This window comes from Hyalella azteca, unplaced genomic scaffold, assembly GCF_000764305.2.
Source record: "Hyalella azteca isolate HAZT.00-mixed unplaced genomic scaffold, Hazt_2.0.2 contig12764, whole genome shotgun sequence".
Taxonomy (NCBI): domain Eukaryota; kingdom Metazoa; phylum Arthropoda; class Malacostraca; order Amphipoda; family Hyalellidae; genus Hyalella; species Hyalella azteca.
The window spans coordinates 435,392-460,666 of NW_025942712.1; the positions used below are offsets into that span (position 1 = coordinate 435,392).

Consider the following 25,275-nt stretch of genomic DNA (forward strand, 5'->3'; position numbering starts at 1 on the left):
TCAATTTCGTGCAAACTAATTGCTGAAAGAATAAAAATTGCAATTTAAAATTTTTTCTCAGATTTCACTAGTCGAGGTTCCTCCACTAGCGCTGGAGAGAAAATGTCGAAGCGATCACAATTTGAATGCAATACAATTTAGTTAATCTATGTAAATCGAAAATAGAATATTAATTTACTGTACAAAATTCGTGCGGCATTACACCGCCAATAATATTGTTAATGCTAAAACTAGAAATTTAGGGACAAGCTCAGCTTATGGCACATAAATTCAATTAGTATTCGCGGTAGTATTCAATTAGTACTCAATTAGTACGTTCAACCAAATATGTCTGAGTCGTCCTTCTCAACACAAGAATTCCGCTTAAAGTAATTATGTACATTTAACATCAACTTTTCCTTAAATAAAGAACCAAAGGTATAGTTAATAAAGTTGCACAGGAGTATGAGATGTAAATGCATTGAGAAATCTTTTCTAATGCGAGCAAAGATTGAAATGAATCCCGTAAAAGATGACAGCGTAAGCCAGCAACCGTGATCGTTACTGCACATCAAAGTACAGATCAAATTTACAAATGGCGTCGAATTTCCATCAATGTTGAAACTAAATAATTTTCAGTTGAGCTCAATTTTACCAACATATCGAACGTTTGAATGCAAGAGGCAGATGCACGGAGCCACGAACACGTGAACGTTTTTGAATCTCAAATTGAAACATTTTAACCTCAACATTTACCGTAAATCTCAATGCATTTGTACTGTTGATCAGCACTCGTCTACGCAGCAAGCTGAGCTACGACCTATAGCACAACAAACGAACATGGAAGCGAATTAAGTTATGCGATTATCAAATGAAATGTGAACGAGTTAGATAATTATATTTGGTTAAATTGAAGATAATATTGCATTTATAAACAAATGGGTATCTAAGGTTAATTGCTAATTCTTAGAAGAGGAAACCTCGAAAATCGCTTTGATTAGTGCCAGATGTTGCCCAACGAGTATTTAAATTATTGGTTATTTTAAAATATGATACAATGGAAGTCTCTTATGATAGCGTCATTTGCAACTCTCGCGTGTCATGACGCAACAAAGAGCTCCGGAATAAATCGGTCTAATTATCACCACAAACTGCCTTCGCTGTACGGCGAAGAGCGCTGTGATGGTCGGTTTGATCTGAACCTCTTCTGGACTACAACAACTTGTAAATAAGGAGGATACCTCCATGCAATCCATAAAATGGCGTCATTTCTGGTTCGACGCTCTATTTTGGTTGTTCACGACTCCTAATGTAGAAACAAGGGCCTATAACAATGTCAAAGGAATTGAGCGAGAATGAGCGATGATTGAAGTAAAAAAATCAACATTTCTATTGAACTTTTTCCGCTTGTATTGAATACATTTCAAGGCAAATAAGTCAGAATACTTACTCAACATTAGCACGGAATACTAAAAAGCTTTAGTCATAATGTTTAACTGGTATTAAAGATTTATAAGCCTGAAAAAAAAACTCTCAAAAGCAAGTCCATTTATCTAGTCCGCATGATTAGTCCTCGTCCAAATACTCTTCGATGTACAAGATTAAGTATAACAGAGCTGCAAACCAGACTACGAACGACGTAATTCTTACGATGGAGACCTCGTTATTTGGCACCAGATCGTCAGGTATGTAATTCTCCACGAGACGCTGGGCCAGAACTGAGGCTGAATGGCGAGTTGGGTTCGAAGGTGACTCGGAAAACCGAAGCCCATTTGATTTGAAGCTAGAATCTCCAGAGATGGATTTATTGGAATCAAAATCAATAGATGAGGAACACTGATGAACGTGATCTTCTTGACTCGATACATACTTTTTGAACGAAGCTGGCTCTGGCTTGCTTGCAGCAGCAGCTGGCTCTGGCTTGGTGGCAGCAGCTGGCTCTGGCTTGGTTGCATCCGCTGGCTCTGGCTTGGTTTCTGCAGCTGGCTCTGGCTTGGTTGCACCAGCTTGCTCTGGCTTGATTGCAGCAGCAGCTGGCTCTGGCTTGGTTGCAGCAGCAGCTGGCTCTGGCTTGGTTGCAGCAGCAGCTGGCTCTGGCTTGGTTGCAGCAGCAGCTGGCTCTGACTTGGTTGCAGCAGCAGCTTGCTCTGGCTTGGTTGCAGCAGCAGCTGGCTCTGGCTTGGTTGCAGCAGCTGGCTCTGGCTTGATTGCAGCAGCAGCTGGCTCTGGCTTGGTTGCTGCAGCAGCTGGCTCTGGCTTGGTTGCTGCAGCAGCAGCTGGCTCTGACTTGATTGCTGCAGCAGCAGCAGCAGCTGGCTCGGGCTTGATTGCTGCAGCAGCAGCTGGCTCTGGCTTGGTTGCATCAGCAGCTGGCTCTGGCTTGGTTACAGCAGCAGCTGGCTCTGGCTTGGTTGCAGCAACAGCTGGCTCTGTCTTGGTTACAGCAGCAGCTGGCTCTGACTTGGTTGCATTATCGTCATTGTTCAGTGTAGCTTTAGATTCCGCGGGTCTTTCACCGCTCGCTGTACTGTCTCTGCCGCAGGGGTCCTCAACTTGAATGGAGTCTTCCTTGGGCCCGCATAGATTTTCAGTTCTAACGTTTACAAAACTTATTTTCGAGTAACCAATTTCGTTCTGCTCCAAGCCATACTTTTCATTTGGTGGATCTTTTTTTGATGTTACTGACATCAAAAGCAGGGAGCTTTTTGGAATCGACTCTATATGAGCTTTCGAATCAACTCTAGCCGAGATCGACTCAACTCGATGCACGTCCTCCTGCAAAAATAGTTTGTCCATTTCATTAATCTGCGACGATGGACCTGTAGCATGTAATTCGTTTTGATTTTGTCGGTATTGAGGGGCAAAAGATTGCGATGCATCTTCTTTATGAGGAGAACTTATTGCTATCAATGAAGACTTGGAGATCCTGTCGTGAATGTCGATCTCTGAATCCGAGCTTGAATATATTTCATATGAAACCTCATCTTCATACGAAGCGTTGTTTTCCTCACCTGAGGTCTCATCTCCTCTTAGGCAACTTGTATCTCCATCATCATACCTGTCTTGAAAAACCTGGTGAAGAGTTCGTTTGCCTGCGATGACATCCTCAAGTCCTTTGCCCCTATTGCAAAAATCCTGTTCGTTATGACGAGATGGCCTGTGAGATGTAAGATCCGACACATCAGAAGTGCTACGTTTTACTCCTGTAGATTTGATGAAAATTTCAGCTGCGTTTCGACCGAAAAATTGTTTTTTCTCTTCATCGTTTAATTCGCGACAGTTTTTAGGCACTATCAGAGAACCCTTACGCTCGAATCCTTTATGGTCTTCGCGCATCGCTGGTGGAATAGCCGAAGGCGGATTCAACAAATCTTTGCGTTTCTTCGTGTTTTTGAAAGTTTCCATCAAGTCTTGTTCGGTACTCTTGTTGACATCGAAAAATTTCATTTCAGATGACTTCAAAACTCTTACTTTGCCAGGTACACTAACTTCAACACGAGGGACTGTAGGTACTCTGATAACATCCGCCTGCTCATCTTCAACATTTTCCCCTCTTTCAGGGTCAAATGTTGTTTCTTCGCTATGAGATGCACCGCTCATGTAACTTGGGGTTTGATTTGCAAATTTATTCACCAACTGCATGATGTCCGATGTACTATGTTCAATTTTTGTTTTATCCGCGAAACTAGTGGAATCATCCGAATAATGGCTACTAAGCGCTTCTTTGAAACTGTTGATATCCAGCTTGCTAACTTTTGGCTGCGGTTTGATCATTTCGGAGTTCGTCTTGGGCGTCAATTTTTGAACGTCAAGCTTTCCAACTTTAGTCTTTTTCTCAACAGCGTTGATGGACTCTTTTTCGTCACTGGATTCAATTTGGTACTTGATTTGAGAGATGTCGAGTTTACTTACAACAGGCATTGGCTTAACTTCTTCCTCGACGTTTACTGGCGAATGCTCAAAAATCTCAATCATTTTTACCATGTCCTTAGGGGAGAGAATAGAGCTGGCATCTTCTGACTCGTAAATATTAATTTTCTTGCGTTCAATGATATTCTGTTCTTCGTCATGCAAACTTTTCTCCATGAAATTTTGCCTCATTATTTGGACCTTTTGAGACCGCAATGGAGGGTTCACGTTAGCACTTGATATCTTCCTGGATTTTTTCACTGGTTTCACGATTGAATTTCCATCCACTTCAGGGATCTCTGACTTGTTTACATCATGGTTAGGTTGATGTTTGCACTTCTCGAAAGCAAGGCGCAATTCTTTGACAGAAGATCTACTCCGCGAACCTCTGCTAAAAACTCTGTCTTCTAGTGCAGAATCCTGATGTAAACCTTCCTGACTGGAATTATTCGTGGGACTAAGTGGTACCTGCACATCACTGATATTCATGTCAGAAGGGATAAGTCTTTCAGTATGATCCGTCTTAATTGGGGTACTGCTAGAAGAACCATGATCGGAGTTTTTAAAATCATCTAGAACGTACTGCATTTTAGGGAACACTTTAGCATCAGCTGATGGTTTTTCTTTGACGTTTGGACTATTCTTCCACGACAGGTTTTCAGCATCTTTGTTCGCCTCAAATTTTTTCTTCAATTCTCTCACCGAACGTCGATTTGTCGCTCTTTGGAAGCCGATTTCAGTTTCTTCATCCGAATCTGTCATCGTGTCGCGAGTTTTATTCGTCACAGGACTTGGCGTCACGAGGGATACACCAACAGAACTAGAATGCGAGCAATTAATAGCACACTCGGGCATTTCTGTCGTAGTTTCTTTGTTCAGTTCTTCAGTATCTTGTTCCATTGAGTTAGATTCCATTAAATTTTCTTCTGAATGTCTCCCAGATGATGATTTTATCCTTCCTTTCTCGGGACGATACGCACTGTTATTTTGCTCGGATGAAAAGCAGGAATCGGAAAAGTTGTAAGACGATAACTTGGGGCTACTCTCGAACTTTCTCATAAGTGACCGTACAGTTGGGCGGCAGTATGTCTCAATTGAATCCCCGTACGCCGAGTCTGCTAGCAAGCTGATATTTCGGGACGCTTCAGGAATCTCTAACCTATTCTTCTGTGCATGATTTTCACCCATTTGGTGCTCGACTCCAATCACCGTGTGCCGTTTAGGTCGCAGTCTCTGTGTAGCACTGCGCTTCCCGGGTGCTGGAACCGGTGACGAACGTTGGATACTCGACTCAAATTTGCTCCTCAAGTCTTGGACCGATTTTTGTTTCTCTGAATCGGGCAAATGGCTTGAAACAGAGGATTCACTCTGTTGTCTCATCGATTCTAAAATCGGATCTTCCCACTTTTTCTTTTCCTCCAGTAGCGATCGCACTGGTGAGATCAAACCATCGCGATCACCTGAGAAGGAAGGTTTTCTAGATAAAGGATCTTTCTCGGGCGTGTAATCATCTGGAGGTGGTGTCACTCGTTTGGGCTTTGTCGAGGAGTGCGAAACTTTCCAAGTTTCTGGAGAATAATTGAAGATATTAGATCTCGACTTTTCTCTCCATACCACCTTTAGAGGGGACTTCTGGAGATGCGAACTTGGAAATGTAGCAGATGTCCGTATGGGCGGGGGCGTACTGCGACGAACTGGGGTGGATGATGCAATCGATTTCAAGGAAGTCGTTCTAAGAAGTTTGCTGTCTACTGTAGCACTGTGAACAGCGGTAGCCGAGCCGTTCGACAACGCATGTTTGGTGTCGCGTTGTAAGCTATCCCCTAAGCCACCAGGTGTACTTGTCGGTCGAGGCGTAGCTTTAGTCTTGGGTCGGTCCATGATAGTGTCTTCTCTGACGTCGTTCTTTGGATCTGCAATAAGGAAATGAGATTAAACAATGTACAGAAGACAAAATTTCCAAGCTGTAAGAGGAAGCATACATAAAGGCATGAATCAAAATACAATGTGTTCGTTGCATACTGTCTCCCTCTCCAAAGCATAGAGTGAGTTTCCGAAGGTTTTCTTTAGAATGGTAATTCAAAGAACCGGAAATGATCATTTTTTTGCGTTTTAATTAAAACCTTGCCGAGTTTTGATCAAAATGTGCGTCACCTTCGGTTATTATACAAGACAGTGCAAATTTTATTCGTCACGACATTTAATTGTGCCTCCGTCTAAGGTCTTAAATATTGGTCTTAAATTTTAGAACGAAATTCAATTTGAAATTCAATAATTGATCTCACGATAAGTGTAATTTTTTAAAAGGAAGCTGTAAAATCATTTACCCGATTTTATCCATGATGGCTGTAAATCCTATAGTGATCTGGCTTATATGAACGCAATCGCAGATAATTGAAGTTCACTCAATGTGCTGTTATTTTATGTACATGCAAAATTCCGTTGAAATTCTTGATTATCTCTGAGTCCATCCAGCACTTGTTAATTAAATGGTCATATTTAAATGTGACAAAAAGGTGCACCGGAATTTTCATTCTAAATACAATATAGTTAACAAATTAGCGACAATAGGTACGAAAAGAACTATTGTTCCTAAAACAATGAATGAATGTTTAAATTAAAGCAAAGAGCAATGAGCTTGATGAAGTTACACTCATCACCTGTAGTATAGTACTACGCACTTGTAACTAGTGCAAGCTAATCGCAGAATAACTAAAGTGGACTTTAATTTTTCAAGAATTTCATTCCTATGAGCAAAATCCAGTACATTGACCCAATGTTCTACATCATTCTTGGCCAAAATATTAAACAGAATATAGCATGAGTCATGAAAAAGTATAAAGTTTGCATTATTAATTTACTCTATAAACCAAAATGTTGAACTAATGCGTGGCTTCATTCAACTGTCTTCTTTATACAAGCACCGTGAAGATGACTAGAACCTTCATGGACGTTTGGGTTGACCAGTCTTATCTGTGCACGATATCGCGCACTCGTCTCGATAACAGCAGCTGCACACTTGCAAGGAAATATCTAACCGGTGACTCTTACAGGGGATACTAAGGAATATGAATATTCGCCATGTTTACTCGCCTTGGAAAATATGAAATAGGTATAAAAACAAGGTTTCCTCCTCGTTCGATCGAATCTAGTTCACTCAGCAATACGAAAGTCAACTGAAAATTTTCAAATTTTTATCAAGGGTCAGGAGAAAAAGAGTATAAATGAGTTCAATTATGCTCTCATGCGATCAAATAATGGTGGTAGATTTGCACTAATTTCGCAGCGATCAAGGTGAAGTTAGTTACTTATTTCAGGCTCACTGTAAATCAAACTTTAAGCAAAATAATCTGCTATGGAGACATTATAGTTTTACTCTATAATGTTCTTGAAGATTTGCCCGTACTTACGTACTGCAATATTTCGTTATCAGTTGCCACAACAGAAACAAATTTAACCTCGCATCACACTTACTACAATAATCGGCTAATTACAGATTCATTTCATAGCTTCCCCCGAGCATATTTAACTGGATTTCTAGGCATTAGATTGTTTGCGTGCCAGTGGTCAGCCACTAGTAGCATTTTCTTACACGATAAAGCAGACGAGGCAGTAAACACTCTGATATCTTATCGTTATCTGAGAGGATCTCTCCTTAGATCAATGAAGAATTCACCTGCTGCACAGATCCAACCTCGGAGCCCTTTATGTTATGCATTTCATTGATTTATTTTTACATTTTGCATAATATTTTCCGAGATTTCTGCCGCTGAGAACAATTCAGTGGTGGACATCACATTGTCACCAATTAAGCTAATCAATGTTTATGACAACCTGCAATAACTCATTTCTTGGGGTTTATTTCATGAATCAATACTATTAAATTGATGCCTTGTGGTTCAGAAAGTTCATGAGCTGAATTTATTTCAATAACGATGAAGGTTCACGGACGTCTCTATATAGGCGATGTACTAAAAATATCATATTCAAGGGATCCTCGTTTAATGGCCGCTGGGAACAAAATGCCTATACTTATTCCACGTCCATAAAGCTTGAGTGATGAGAGATGAGGCAACTTGTGGAAATGGTAATTCTTCCAAATTAAAATCATTGCACTGATGGTTTCGCTGAAAACTGCTATTCATCATGCATGCGTTGGCTCAACTATCCACAATGCATGCATATTGTAGATACTCCATTGAGCAGGAAAGCGAAGCTACAATCTTCACTCCCATAGAAACATGTAATGCAACGCCGGTTTCTCGTATTTAGGTAGCCGAAACAATGATTCAAAAAGTAATGGAATCGCGATCTTGAGGTTTCGGTCTCGACATACCGATGCTGGCCTTGGTCATCAGGCTTACGCAGCCAAGTTTAATTCCGGAGTGTTAATCCTAATTAACAATGGCGTTACATCATGCTTAATACCAACGCCATTAAGTGGCCTCGTATATATGCCTCAGATTTATGGCATGTTATTAATTTTGAAATAATAACGTCTGTATAATCGGTGAGTGTAAAAGGAACGCAACGAGAGAGCCGGCAGCTTTCACGTCTCTGATAACAAGGATGAGAACTCGAGAGCTGCATCACTCCAGACCATGATAACATTTATGGCTAATATTTTCATATGTTTACCCAAGATATAATTCTCGTCTTAATGACACAAACAAAATTCAAGTATTTAGCCACTGCACGGGACTAGCAGTAAAAGGAAATATGCTCCTCTTATTTAATTATCAGACTGACCAATATGTGCGGTCAATAAATAAAATAACAAAAAAGCAAGCGTACTGGGATTTGATACAGAAAGAAATCATACATTTCATGAGCATGTATTCAGAAACTGAACATATGAATATATAATTCAAATGATGAATCTCGTCTAAGGATCGATCAACTAACTGAAAATTGGCGTCTTCTTTCAGCATAACGATTTTTAAGTTACGAAAACGTAGGTAGGGAAACATTGTTTCTTTATCTTAAGAAAAAAAATCCACTACACTTGAGAGATTAGAAGAGAACAAAAATCTGTACGACTAGCGTAAAGATGTTAGAAAGAATCATATGATAAATCGTACAAAGAAACCCCAGAGAATATTACCTTCTATAGACTAAAGTGAATAATCTTGCATGGTCCGGAGAGAGCGCGCCGCTGCCAACGCAATGCCAGGGCCGAAGCCTACAAAAACTGTAACCTTTCTTTCATTTTGCTTCAATAAAAAACATTTCTCATATAAAAAAGGCAAATTCTAAAATTCAAATAATTCAAAGGAGCTATGTATATTCTGTATATACTGCTATCGTAATCCCAGACACAATAGTTTTAATTTTGAGCAGACCATCTCGTAATGCTCGCGCTCAGCCGTAGCTGGTTTACATGAAAAACATCACAGAACAGGAGAGCTATTAAGAGTTATAGGCCCCACAAAATAGCCTTGCATCCCTGCATGTCCCTCCATCTCTCATTAACTCTTGCGAGTGTTACTTCAAATTAAAGAAAGGTCAATAAAGAAAGAAAGGTCAATAAAGAAAAAAAGGTTAATAACGTAGCCTACGTCTGTGCTGGCCGAAATAAAGACCTCGTCGCAGCAGCCGCTCCCGCCAGTTATAATTTCCTGTCCGGAGTCACCAGCGAGCCTGTACCAGCACTGACATGCATTAATTCCAGCATTTTCCACTTCGTGTCCTGCAAAATTTACTTTAATTTCCTAATATAACAACCTTTAGCATATTTAAAGACTATAACATAATAATTCGCACGAAAAAATTGTAATGACTCGACCTCGAAATGTACATCAATCAAGATTTCGGCCACATACAACTAATTGTATCTTCGCAATTATTTTTGTGTTTTAACTAAATCACAATTATGCGTCAAAGTTGAATATCATTGTACAATATTAACGCGCACATCTGTGAGTGAATTCCAACTACCTTTCCTGTAAATTGTTGAAATTCGTACGTATCTTAAGTGGATAATACGCGCAAAAAAATAGAAAGGAAAAAATCAGCAAAATAAAGAGCAGATTACGAACGCATTCAGACCTTTTTTACAACGATGTCATAATTGAAGGAAGGACCTATTTCTTAACATTGATGTATTCCGGACAAAAAAATTTCTGGGTGGTTAAGCAAGGATTCAGGTAATGACAATATAATCAGTGTGCACGCGAGATGTCTGTGCAAACATGTTACAGAAAACGGAAGCTTTTCATATCTGTTTCCGTACCTAATCGTTACGGGCAAATCAGTAATGTGGAACATGAGGTGTCAGGTACACTTCAAATACGTTAAATTACGTATCCATGCAAGAATTAAATTATATTTTCAGTGATGAGTGAGCAAAACGGCTGATGGTATGTTAAATCAACGAAATCTTAAATGAACAGCTATTTAGAAACAACCTGTAATTATGTAAGATTCAATTGGAATAACTTTTGAATTACTGAAAGCCAGAGCATCGAACAATTGCAGCTCGAGGAACATTGTGATCATGACTACTGTCCCCGCTGTTCAAAAAGATCACGTGTTCTTTCCGAGGCGCGGGGCTTCTGAACAAACAGAATAACGACTCTGCATACACGCAGAGTCACGACTCTGCATACACGCAGAGTCGCGACTCTGCAAACACGCAGAGTCGCGACTCTGCATACACGCAGAGCCGCGACTCGGCATACACGCAGAGCCGCGACTCGGCATACACGCAGAGCCGCGACTCTGCATACACGCAGAGAGCATACACGCAGAGCCGCGACTCGGCATACACGCAGAGCCGCGACTCGGCATACACGCAGAGCCGCGACTCGCATGCACGCAGAGCCGCGACTCTGCATACACGCAGAGCCGTGACTCTGCACACACGCAGAGCCGCGACTCGCATGCACGCAGAGCCGCGACTCTGCATACACGCAGAGTCGTGACTCTGCACACACGCAGAGTCACGACTAACGACAAATTTTCCATTAATTCACAAATTTTCCTCAACATCCAAGTCAAGAAAATCAGTTAAAGCAACGCCATTAGTTAGAGAATGGCACCAACTGGCATCGTCGACAAAAATACGTAGCAACATTGCTAAATAACGAAAGAACTTTATTAAAAAATTAAAAGACTACATTAAAACTGCTATTGCGAAGCCATTCGACATCGCAGCTTTCATGTGCAGAGTAAAAGAATTATACATGGACAAGGAACCCGAATGCCTACACAGCGATATCTGCGCTGACTCCAGCAATGATTGAGAAGTCACTGGATTTTCGTAATCATCTTCGGTCAAGCCTTAATACGTAATTATTTGTATAATCTGCAACCTCTATACTCACCTTGGTAAGAGATGCAAATTTTTAAAAGCCTCAATTAAAGATGATAGAAGAGCACAAGGAATAGGAAGACGGTCAGTCGCTGTGAGAAGGCGAGTAACTGAACAATTCCCGGCACCTCAATCGCCTTATCAGACATCAGCGCGTCGATATGATAGGGGTAATCTACTCCATAGATATAGCAGAAGATTTATTTTATTAGAGAGAAACCTTTGAATGGAAATGAGTCTAGTGATTAAGATTGCTTTGTAGAATTCCCTTCAATGGATGAGCCTCAAGGCAATTGACATCACATGAAGTAACTATTCCCTCCCAATTTAATAAATAAAATGTATGTAAGCACTCACACCGTATTCTGCCCATATGAATTGGCGTTCCACTCACAAAGGTTCAACAATTACTTGACATTGCATCTAAGCCACGGCGCGTATTGAGATGGTAGCCGAGAAAACGTGCAAATCAAGTCACCAATGCAATTTCTCGTAACCCCGCTTAATCACGTCAGATACTGCGAGCCAGAGACCACTGAAAACACTTCGATTAAAACTCTGCTTCGGCTTCAGTTTGATTCCCAGGGTGAATAATGTCCATAATATACTATTAGACGCTCAAGCTACGGACAGGTTACAAGGGAACAGTTGTTTCTATCACAACTCTGCTGAAAGTAACCTGATAATATATAAATAAATAGCAATAGAGATTAACAGTTTAGTACAAAAATGCCAATCTGTGTATTGATTTTGTCAAGTTAGAGAAATTCCTTCGAACTTCAATAGTATCTATAAGACCGATTCGGAAAACTACTAATCTTACACTGTGAATTATTAATCTATTTCTTGTTATCATATATATACTGTTATAAGTTTTTTCAATAAAAACGCGTTCCTCTGGCTATAATTCCATCATTTCAATAAAAAACTCACGAGCTTCCGAGTTATTGTTTTAGATGTCTTGCATCCCAACTCCCACAAACGTCGAATAGACCGTACAAACGTTAGCAACTGTTGCATTGTACGGGACCGAAAACACGAATTCTCGCTATTGCCATGCTCCAAAAAAAGTAATCTTTTTGTAGGAAAATCTCATTCAATTTTCCAATCATGTACCGATACAAATTTTAATTTATTATTCAAGTTTAGTTGAATATCAACATTGGTTTAATTGGAACCTCATGTCAGAGTTAATTTGGAAAATTTCGTAACTTTTGAAATTTCGGATAGAAATTTGTCCAATTTTGACAAGTCAGAGTTCCTTAACCAAGTTCTCAGAACGTTACATGTACATTGGAAGATTTTGCTCATATCTTTTTCGCAAAGGCCAAAAAATAGTTTTTTCTTCTCCAGCATGATTTTATTTTTGGAAAACGAAATTCCATTCTTATTTCAGAAATCCAGCCTGTAATTTTCTCGAGCAACAGTTAAAGGATACCCTTACCAAAAGCGACATGGGCTCAACACCGAAACAAATCCCACTCCCTGAAAATTTTCGAATCCGAATATTTGCAGAAAACGTCTGGGAATGCATCGACCAAGCAAAAAATTGCTGCAAATTTGGCTGAGAATTTTTGTGTCACGTACCACGGCGAACGTAAGGGCTAATGTCGGCCAAAAAGGACCTGGCATAAAGGCTTAAGTTTTCTCATACAAATTCAAATTTTTCCTACACCCGTTGAAGGCCGTTATTAGACGTCTATGAGAAGCTTGAGGTTAGGAATAAGGCGACTGCATGACCCATAATAGCAAACTTACGCAACGAAAAATAAACGTTCCACAAGATGTAAAATAGATCAAGATGGTCTATGTCATAGCTGCATAGACCACCGTTGGGTTGTTTAACTTGTACCATCAATCAACCCAAAGTTAATCATACCTATTGCGAATTATTCGAAGAAGCAGGAGTTTGATCTGTGACTTAATCCATCATCAACAAACGGATATTTAACATACGAAGCAATTATTTGCATGTATTTTGGGCAGCTGCTTTCACTAGACATGCAAAACACAATAGGCAACATAAATGTTGTCTTACCTTGTGTAGTGTATGTGTGCGAGGGAACTGCATTCTCTTAGGTAGTTGAGCGAGCGCCGGAGCTGCCGACTCGCGTAGATGTCACTTCTGCAAGACGATAAGTATTGTTCACTTTTCTACTAACGATTTTATAATTTAACAAAATCGAATATTTTATTAGAATTCTTTAATTTAAACTTTTTTAATAACAAAGTAGAGGATCAGTAAAATGATTGGTTTTATAAAAGCTTGACAAGTTTCCGGAGCATGAGATTTATAAAGTAATCGGTTCCGTTCGTTCTGTGAATTTTCGAAAATTTCACGCTATATTATAACGTTATGAACGTGACGCCGACACAATGTGGGACGTAAGATTAACATGTCGGCATCACACCGACTATATAGCACCGATTTTATAGATTAACATGTTGGCATCACACCGACTATATAGGTTAACATGTTGGCATCACACTATTCGTTCATTTTAGCAGCACACCATATTCGACCGCCCCAGCAGCGGCTACCGAGGGCACTGACTACATGCATGTACAAGGGAACAGCTGTGGCACATGTACGGTCAACACAGCTGTGCTGCTGCAGGTGTCACTTCCACTCTTGTTCTAGCTTCCAGCTCTTGACTTCCATAGAAATTAAAAGTAATTTAATTACTGGGGATCTAAGTCGTAGAAGTCTAAATGACGGGTATTTATATGGCAATCAGTTCTGGTAACAAGTAACCTTGAATATTCGATGACTTTGAAGTAATTCGCGCAACATAGAAGAATTTATTCAAGTCCCTTTCTTCTGATTTCGCTTAACTTTCCCCATCATCTAGCAAAATCACCGAAAATAATACTCACACTAATAATTTGGTTTGCTACTCGTCACAACGTAATCCAAAATTAAAATGACAATTTGTAGTAGCATCGATACGAGTACGCTGACGAAAAATCGAACTGCGATGATGTTCTCTTAAGTAAAGGAGAAAATTTTACTGCAATAAAAAAGAAAATATGATGCATAACCTAAGAATGTGGCTGGTGACTTAGTGTAACCTGATGTGTTAACACTCGTAAAATCCCACTGATAAGATAATCCGGCGTTGATCAAGGTAATCCCTAAAATTTTAGAACTCCAGTTTCGCCACCAAATCATCGCTACTGTTGTTATAGTTCTGCAACTGAAGTTATATGTAATTCTTAATAACCCATCGAATTTTCAATCAGCCTCCAGTTGCTATTGAGAGAAGTATTTGTGATGAAGAAATTGGTTTGAAGAAATTGTGAAAAGATTTGAATTTAATATTTTACTCCAGCCCCAGGTTTTGCAACGACTCGTTTTTTCCACCATGAAAAAATAGAATTTGTATCTTATTTAGCATACCAAAACGATAAGAATTGTGGACAAGCGCAAATATATATTGATTTATAAGTCGCACATTAGTATTCCACGTTTCCATCATTTATCGGCATCAATTTGTTTAAACTCATTCACGTTGAAGAAAATTTAACATTCTGATACTAACTCGAAATTAATATAAAACGTACAGATAACGCACAGCAGGGTATATAAATATACCACAAACGAAAAAGAACGGCTCCACCAGGCAGTTAAACATTGCTTTACAGTTCACGTGCTGAAAGGTTACTATTGCACTATTCAGTTCAACAATTAATAATCACAATAAAGATAAATTTATTCAAGTGCAGCAGTCGTTTATTCAGGTCCTCTATTTTACCTAAACAGTTCTGCAATGCTGTTCATATTTCAACCTCTGATTTGATGAAAATTATTTCAGCGTAGATTTACTCGTTTAAAACATAATGATCACCAATGTTCAGAAACTAAATGACAAAATCTAGCGCATTTTAAGGAAAATTTTTGGAAATTTAAATAGGAAAAATATAATCTAATAATCTTAGTTTGTACGAACAGCAACACAAACCGTTTGAGTAACTGGATTTACTGATGCACGAAAAACACGATGCTAATGAAATTCTAATAAGACCAAAATATTAAGCAATTGAAACTTTCAAAGGATTAAACTCGATGTAAGCAATAGAATTCCCGGAAGATAGGAATCAATATAGCATCATTCAATTGTAACTCACCTTTAGAATTCAACTATATCCAATATAGACAGAGTCTGGTTCTTAAATGAGATAACCTAACGTTGCATGCAACTGGCTGCGTTAACAGGAGTTTAGATAAGCCGCTGATTAGATTAGATGCAACACTTTTGACGCTTATATTTTGTCCTGCTCTCATGATTCATACGAGTACGTCTAACCATGCTAAACCGTATCTCTTCCATACTCGGAGCTAATGAACATTTAAATGGATAAAATTTCCCAAGCTTTTTGAAATTAGTTGACAAATACGAGCCATATTTCACTACGTACATTACCCTAGCGTCAGTCAAGCTGGTTATCTAATATTGCACAAGAGCGAAATTTTCAACAACGTTAATGTGTCAAAGCTTAGATTAATGTTACCCATTAATCAACTTCCTCTGAAACTCCAAGCAAGGTCAGCTTAATAACCTGTTATGGATGTGGAATATTAGGCGGTGTTTTGGCCAGCGATGACAAGCGATATAAATTTGGGTAGCATTAAACACTAGAAACTTTCAGGCAAAATTTTCATATTGATTCCCATAATTGCCTGTTCAAAGCAAACACGAATGTTGTTAATAAGCAAACGACTTAAATCACTGCAAAACAGGCAGTAGAAACAATATCTTTGCAGCAACCATAGGTTAAAACCGATTCCTGGCATTGAATTTATCAGCTTGCATCTAATGAACTGCATAATTTCTGAAGACGATAAGTTCGTTAAGCTACCTCGCCTACCTCGTGCTGTGTACACTGAAATAGTAGCAATTATTGCTTTGTAGTTCTGTCAGCCGGGGAATGCCACAAACTTTGTTCCAATACGCAATTAGCTTATCATTTTAGAACTAACGATACATTTTCGATATCTAAAACAATATACGAAACGGAATTGCGAAGGAACGCTATCTAAACTTACCTCGAGGAGTTCAGCTTGGATATATGCGGTTTGGCTACACATTTAATTTTCGTCTCAGTTTCCTTCAAGTTTTGCTTATTCACAAGACATGTGTCGAGATGATGAAAAACTAAAAAAATAGAGCTCTTTTAAAATCGGCAAGAAAATTGAAGACGCTCCACTGATGACAGTCAGCTTCATCTTCTTAGCGCCGGCGTGTGACGTAATGGATCTTTTTCTTCCTGCGAACAACCTGACGATGCATCCGAGATGCGCACTCAATTCGAACACTCGAATAGCCCAAAAAATTCCTTCTGTTCAAAAAGGTACAACCGCAATAGCAGGATTTAATTTATTAACTTTCCGAGCATCTAAATTTTTTGCTCTTGATTTATTCTTAGTAATGGTTTACCGTTCACGAGGAGTAGTTTCGTTAGAAATGAACCATTGGGTCGGTAGGAAATTTTAGGTTTATGGTTTAGGTTTTAGGTTTATGGAAATTTTTCATAAAGCCTAGATTTGCTTCATTCCATTTCACTAAATTATTGCGTGATTTCAAAACCGGCATTCACCCCGTTCCCTTTTTATTAATTTGTTAAGGAAATCATTTCGCGTATATAAGATAAAATGCGCTACATTTCAAATAGTTTGCCATTCTCTTATGAAATTTAGCATGCTAAAAAATCACTTTTAATAGAGTTTATATATAATTGAGCTTTTCTCAATCGATTAAAAATTTTCCACGTCCCACTTAGTGTATGATGGTTACCAGTTAACCAACATATATCATAGTATAAGATGCGTTCGAAACTCTAATTCGTTCCTTAAAAATATTTGTTTAACTGTGTCACGTCTTTCCTTGCACGTTAAAAATTCTGTTTGAATCAGACCGAGATATTAGACTCAAAGTTTGTGGCTATTTTCGTGCTAATTGCAGTAGAATTGGTTGTAGCGGAAAATTTCGGTTGGCCTTTTGGAGGAAACACGAACTTTCCGAAATTCTTCAAATAAATATAATATCTAAGTATAATTTAAGAATAATATAGATATTATCACAAGTCGTTGGACAGAGGAGCATCACTCATGTTGTTAAAGTAATTTCCTTAATTTGCAGAAAGATCTGTTAGAGCAGAATATATTTCAGTACGCCCTACAATAATTAATTTTCTATGTTCAGGAGAAAACGAACATTCATTTGTAGACTAAAATATTTTTGATATTTTCGTTCATGAATAAAGGCAGACACTATAACGACCAAACGTGTTGCAGACGTCCATGACCACCTGATAAATTAAAAAGCCTATACCTATTTCCAAACAAAATTAAAAAAATGTTGTTAATAAGTTATATTTTCATTTCAAGTGTGACAGTTCGGACAATGAAGACACACCAGCCCATGTCTTCTCCATGGGCCGAGTCGCGTCTCTCTCCGATCCACTGTCCTGCTTTGGTGGAACTCCTGCTGGGGGCTTGCCTTCAGTCAACAACCACGAGAACGTCAACGGCACGACATCTTCTATGGTAGGAGGAAGTTTTGCCGGCATCGTCTCCGTGAGAGGATCTGACCTCCTGCATCAGGTGCTCATCGCTCGGACGAGAAAGCATCGCATGCACCAGTACACTCAGGTAAGTAGCATTCCTTACTCTACTGTTACTTTTATGTGGTGCTTCACTGAAGGCTAGGAATATTCTTTGATTTTATATTAATCTTATTAACTTATATAAATTCTGCCTAATTCTACGCTGTGAGGAAATGAGGAGGGCAAAAATGTGATCCTACGTCTAATTATGCTCAATTGTTAGCATTTTTTGCATTAATTTTTATTGATATTTAAATTGACTGTAGGATTTCATAATTTATTCCTATCGGTGACCTTTTGAAGTTTAGTATGGTTATGATTTTCTGAACACTTTTTAAACGACGGAATTTTTGTCAACGAACAGTCGGGTGAGAATGGACTCAGTTTTTGAATTGGATTATTAGCATGCAAGCCCATTGGTTAAACCTAAGCTTGACAGACGAGTGAATGTGTCAAATTTACAAGAATTCTCCCAACAAGTTATTTTGGTTTGGATTGGTTTATGCGTCTTTTACACATAAAAACATCATTATGAGGATGGATTATAAGGTTTATAAAGGAGCCCCAAATCATCATTATAAGGATCTTCTAAACATCTTTCACGCAGCCTCGAATAATGGACGTCGTTTTTAGCACCACCGCCCAAATAAATCCTTTTTCACGATGTTAAATTCAGTGTTAGCCTCAGCAGTATCCCTCAACTAATCTGATTCGAGCCAATCTTCTTGAATTTTCGGTCAGACGGTAACCATCCACCGGTCGTTCCTCAGAAAAATTGACTAACTGTACTTTATCTCAGCGTTGGCTAAAAAAACTTCAGGTTGTTGGTTTTGTGCCTGGAGTTTTATGGGAAAGCAACGAGTTCAAGTCCTGCTTTATTTGACCTTCAAGCCAAACGTGCACCTGTTGCTGTAGCTCTGTGGTACATCGAACTTTAAAGTGCCATCGCCCGCCTCTCTTCCCCCTAAAGCCATTCTTCTATCTCCAATAATAGTTAAGCTCCAATGTTATCGAACATTTTCTGTGCACTTCATGTTTGTTCTATGATTTTCACTCCGTAATAGACGATCTGTATTTTTATTGTCTGTGTTGAAATGAAAATGTATTACAAGTCCTGCACTGAAAATGTGATTCAGTAAAAAAACTGCCTTAACATCTGCATGAGTAGAAGAGTAATAATCTAAACAACATGCAGTACGAAGGGTTGACAACGATTTATCAAGTAGTGGGAGCTCAGATGAATTTTCGATCAAAAATCAAAATTCTCTTCCAATTTGAAACTGGGAATTGACAATAATCAGAAATTGACCCTCAAGCCCCTTTTCCTTAACATGGTTGCTCTGGATATATCAGGTTGTTCGTTCGCTGAAGAAAGTGTGACGGAAGGCGGTATTTTAAATAACTTTTTGATGGTAACAAAGCGGTAAGATATGAACTCGTTCTCATTGCAACTTTAAACAAAATATTTTTCCAAATCGTTTTAACTGAACATCATCTTGGAAGTAAAAAGAACTAAAGTTTTGAATTATTTTTAGTTTATGTTTTCGTTAATTGCTTACCGGAGACGTGAATGCCTCATTAAACTTAATTATATCAAAGAAGGTTAATGCTGATGAACGATTTAATTATTGCGGACTATGTGTTCTTTGAGGAGAAAATGTCCACGTGGGTAAAGTTGATATTGCAATTGAAACGTATTGCAGGAAGTCTGTTGTCGCTGTCAAATATCCAAAATTTGAATCCTGCGACGACAACGCAAGTCATGACTAAGCGAACTAGAGAAAATAGAAATGTAATTCAATACAAAATTTAACGTAGAAGTAAAAAGAGCAGAAGTAATAATAGCGTGGGAATTTGTGAATCATTTACACAATGTGGACTTGGTCATGTGGTAGAATGTACAATGGACATCCATATTCAGAGCAACTACGTTAAGGAAAAGGGGAGTGAGACTCAATTTCTCTTTCCCAGTTTTAAATTGGAAGAGAATTTTGATTTTTGATCGAATATTCCCCTGAACTCCTACTCTTCTCTCTAATTTTCAGCAGGAAGATATTTTATGGAGAATGCCTCTAATTGTGAATGTAATTAACGTGCGCTGCTGGGAGACTTGCATCCAGTTAGCACAAATATTTTCATTATGAGTTTCTGTGCGTAATTGCCTAATTTTTTTAAACAGAGCTTTTAGATATTGTACCTAATAATGGATCTTTTGTCTGCCTGGGTAAAGTCTGTGCAAAGGTGTCTGGTGTAAAGTTGAACGCCCTCACGAGAATCGCAGGATCAAACGAAACACATAATAAGAGTTCCAGCTAGTACTGGAGACTTTAATTCTTTTCAAATCATTTTAGTGTTTCACTGGTAAAGCAATTTTAATATCGAACCAATGCATTGTGCTGAATGTTGCAAGAAGTTTTTATTGTATCATCAATTTCATTCTATATTGATATATAATTTTAAAAATTTTATCGTTCGAAACATATAGTGAAGATCAGGGTTTGTTCGTTAAAATTAGCATGTATTTCCATTTTCATCGGTCGCCGCCAGATTGTTTCGAAGCGATGCTGCCTGCATACGGAAATTCGTGGGGCTCTCATTGTCATGCTTGCTGTACTAATCAAATTCTTGCCAAAAATAGCGATAAAAAATCGAATTTCTAAGCATCGTGAGCCGTATTACATTAAATTGATCAACTAGAGCGCCAGAAAATTGACTTTTAAGGGAGGGAGAATTTAAACGATGATCTTCTAATGCACTGCCTTCAATTTATGACAATTTTCTTAATTAATTCGAATCAAACCAAAAAAATTAACATTGCCAAAAAAATCACAATAACACAGCAAAATATAATTTCTTCCCATCTTGTAGTACGTAACCAGGTCGTTAATATGAATGCTCGTGGTACTAAAAACAAAAGAAATATAATGTTTTAACCGCGGTTGCTTTGACAGTTCATCCATGGTCTTTTTCTGTCCGAATATCACTGAGGTAGATATACTTTATCAAACAGCATTTACTACACCGTTGATTCACGAACACACGTTTGTCTGCAAAAACAATAATCCACAATAAAAACAATAAGCAATAACAATGACCTGCAACAGAACACGCAGTTCAGGATAGATTCTCCAGTGAAGTCAGTTGACGATGCTGCACCGTTAGACAAGTAGTCAGTTGACGATGCTGCACCGTTAGACAAGTAGTCAGTTGGTGATGCTGCACCGTTAGGCAAGTAGTCAGTTGGTGATGCTGCACCGTTTTTAGACAAGTAGTCAGTTGACGATGCTGCACCGTTAGACAAGTAGTTCACATCGTGTGCAGCGTTCTCTTGCTATCGCTACGGTAAAATGAAGCCGCTTGACAACGAAATACATAGGGTGACGGCTAAGATAGTTAATTCTTCGAAGCCTTCTTCCATCGTTTATTGCGCAATAATTATAAAGCTGTCACCAACAGCTAAACTTTTAAGCCGAAAAGAGAAACTTTTCGACACCTGTTGTTGTGAAATCGCTTTTTGTAGCATTCGCCACACACGGAGCTAAAACATCTCGCGATTAGTTTTTATTAAAAATAGCAATAAGGTCCGACAAACAAGGCAGCAAGCAAAAGCAGTTTCGGACAGTGTTTCTAGTCCATTTTTCGTTGAACGACATTGATGAAAATTATGTTTGAATGAAAGTGCAAATTGCAACAACGCTAGACTTTAAAATTTTTGTATTTTCATTCAAATTTTACTCTGTATCCATGATCAAAAGCGTATAGAAATTATTTAGTTCCATAATTGACCAAAATGTTCATTGCAAATATTTAATTGAACTTTAAAATATTTTGTAGCTTCACAAACCACATCATCTTTTTAAAAACAAAATTAAGAAGTTTAATAATTTTTTATCCGTAAAAATTTACTGTGAATTTAAAGGTAGTTATATCTAATCTAGTATCTATGTCTAGTGGTAGTTTAATTGCTGCTGTACATAGAATTTTATGGCAGTAATTCACTTTCTGAAATAATCTTTGGGGGACGTTTGGGCCTAAAATTTGTCGCGTCAATCCACAGCGACGTACGGTAGGTGGAAAGACACTTGGTAATTATATATTAAAAGTCTCTATTAATATATTACGAAGCATTATTCATTGACAAATTGCCAATTTAGATTTTTTATTGAATATTCTAGTTCACGAGCTAATGGTTATTATTTTTGTAATTTATATCAGATATGGAGGTATAGTAATATTTATAGTAGATGATTAGTAATATATTATTATTAGCAGTAATATAGTAGATAATTGATGTCAATTTGGAATGTTTAAGTTCTTGATCTGCATTTTTGTAGTTTCAAATGCATCAGTAAAGTGCGTTCGTAACACTTGTCTCATTATTTGTTTGAGCTTGTTCAATCAATTAAAAACTTGTGTTTAATTGGATTAATTTTTTGAGATTTTGTTTGCCAAGAATTGATATTGTCGAGTCACCACGAGATTTTAGCCACATACCTGTAAAAATTTACAATGTCACTTTTCCATTTTTTAACTAAATGTAAATGATAATTAAATTCCAATCATTTTTCGTAGCCTAAACGTGCATTGTATCTACAAATTTCACAAGCTTAGCAGTGTAATGAAATCATTTGGATATAATGAAATGTTTGCTGCAAAATACGTAGATTTTATTTTCCCTCCTGTTTAGGGACGGTTCAAGTAGCTTTTACTTTACACCCATTAGCTTAACTAGCGTTGCACGATGAAAATGAGCAAAGAATTTTATAAGCACAAGTATTTTTGAGAATCACGATTTCACAAATTCATTTCAATAATCCCATTTTCCTCCTTGTGGGAGAAATGAGAGAGACCCCTAATAATGCTTACACTACTCCGCTTCCCTTAATTACGTTGTGCAAAAACCGTTTAAAAATGTTCCATTGCATCAATTTTAATCAATGCAGGTCCCGATCCAATCAGCTCATCAATAGAAGTTCTGTCAGCCTGAAGTGCTGCTCTAACATTCGAAACAAACTTCACCTCCCAATTTCAGACAACATTTATTCTTGCTAAACGAAAAACCCATTTCAATGTTTTAACCCAACCAGCCCAAAGCCATCTCCCTTCTTTTCCATTTTTCAATGCCTTATCATAATAAAAATATATTTCAGGCATAAATGATTTGCCAAACCGATGGTATTGAGTATCCGCGCTCAAATAGTCCCTTTATATCCATTGCACCATGCAGGCCTATAAAAAACGAAAATTTCACAAATATGTCTGATAGATTATTGTGATTTAAAGAGCCCATGCAGTGAATGACTTAATTCTAAATTTGATAACCTATGCAATCAATCATCATGAATTTATTCTTCCATTGAAGAAATTACTCTGTAAGTAAAGAAACTTAGTCGAAATTGGTTACTGAGCACAAAAATTATTTTAATATAAATGTTTTAAAATTCCTACATTTATTACATGTAGTATATGTACGCACGTATCAGCCAAATATCTGACAATAACTCACATGTCAGTAGCAAGAGCAATAGAGCTTGGAAAGCTGAGTTCTGCATCTCTATTAACTACAATAAATATTCAGCTCCGCCTCTCCTAACAGTTACTTTGATCCTGCAAGTCAGGATACATGAACTAAAGGCTGCGTTAGGACTCGTGATTCCAGTTGATCCTAGCCATAAAAGCTAACTCTAGTTTTCCCTCCTAGTGATTTTGCTTGTTAACTCGAAACGTCCAAGGCTCCAAAAAATGTAAATATTATTTCATTGTCGTGGTTTCTCTGGCGCACAAACCTCTTTTTTTTGCACCAAATCCTCTTATGTGACCTCAAATCCTTGTTGGTTCCAGAGAGTCAGGAAGTGCCGAGCTGTACTCGAGTGTTGTTTTCGCAGTTGAACTCTCTGTTGTATTTGCCGAGACTGACAAGTGTTTTGTTGTTCACTCGTGATGCTTCCGGGTTATTTGATGGAACAAACGTTGTTGCAAGTCAATTTGTTTATAGAGACTCGCCTTAATAAAACAGCTCGTACTATTACCACGGCAAATAGTGTTCCCTTCTGTATTGATTAGAAAAATACTCTTATTTTATCCATTCATTCACTTTAAATCTTTATGATTTATATTTAATACTTTTTCCGCCTTTATTTTTAATCACGCTTCAATACGCAATTGCTCACATATCTCATCTGTAACTACAATGATGAAAATATTCTTTATAGTTCATTTCATGATCCGTTATGAACTAACTCTTTCATCTCGTGAAAATCGCCTCCCTAAATTTATCCAAATCTTGCGTTTAACAATTCGATATTTCTTATGCGCTTTACAAACGCTGGTACAAACGCAAATAATTAAATATCTGCAGTGTTAGTTGAACAAAACGATCGTTGTTACACCAGTACCTATGAGAGTGAAGGACATGCTCAATGTCATGAAGCGATTACTAAAATATTCAAAACACGGACGACAGTCAACTTCGTTGACGCTTTCTTTCTTTAGTCGATTGAAATAGTCATGCAAACTTAATGTTTGGATGACTTTAATCTTCAAGTTGTGGGCCTAGAAACGTTTCCGATAATTAGTACTTCTTATTGGGAAAGGATTCGTAGCTTAAGACGCTGTTTTTTTAATTCTTCGTAAACATATTACAACGCCCCAATGGAAATATTTTAATATTGCTTGTTTGACATTCAATAAAGATGACACCTGTAACTAGTATTGCTTTGCAGCAGCTGCTCCAATTTCGAGTTCGATATCATGGTTGTTTCATAGGAGGTCAACACTCTCCATTCATCGACTAGCAATAAAATATATCTTATTTCGTAAGGATAAACATATCAACGACCTACATACGATATTGAGTTTCTATTATTTTTCCTTCATATACGTTTATTTGCAACATTTATGACGTCACAAGAATTGCCTACAGTTGCAGCTGAAAAGGCTGTTGACAAGCATTTTTGCAGGCTGAGACTTTTATACGGCAGTGTGATATATTGGCTTCTTTACATTGTGGCTTCAAGCTATAGATATATTGGGTTTCAATATCATGGTCATTGGGCTCCGTGAAAGCGTTTTCAATATATCGGCTATATGGATCTTGTCGCAATAGGAAACGGAATTTCATACTCACAACTTCCGATGTTTTTTGTGTTGTTCCCGAATTTGCTGATGCTGGAAATTCGTCTCCAGAGATCGCGTAGAATGGACGAGGTCCGTTAACGATCCCTGAGCGACATGCGGGAGCATCTACATATATGTTATTATGTGCTTGTTTTTCCCAGTCTTTATTTTTTCCGCCTCGAATTCAATTGGTGGTGCTCTCAACTTGCTTCTATTTAGCTCCCAAAGGATGCTGCCGGCCTGCTTGAGTCATGGGACTTGCCTGTGTGAGTGAAGGGGATTGTCTTGTTAGTACGAATGTAGTGACTTTCAAGTCATCATGGCATACAGCCTATAGACAAGAGGCTCCACGT

General features: G+C 38.1%; 1 protein-coding gene across 1 annotated transcript; it reads right to left on the minus strand.

Moving 5' to 3' along the window:
* Positions 1-1,545: 1,545 nt before the first annotated feature.
* On the minus strand, positions 1,546-16,436 carry LOC108682751 (protein MLP1 homolog). Its single transcript, XM_047883373.1, has 2 exons — positions 16,248-16,436; positions 1,546-5,801 (listed from the first exon to the last, which is right to left on the minus strand). Exon 2 carries the CDS (start codon positions 5,767-5,769, stop codon positions 1,546-1,548), a length of 4,224 nt encoding a protein of 1,407 aa, XP_047739329.1. The 5' UTR covers positions 5,770-5,801; positions 16,248-16,436.
* Positions 16,437-25,275: the final 8,839 nt, after the last annotated feature.

Bases quoted from the DNA above. Each gene is read 5' to 3' on its own strand.
- LOC108682751 (XM_047883373.1), bottom strand. From the start codon at position 5,769: ATGGACCGACCCAAGACTAAAGCTACGCCTCGACCGACAAGTACACCT.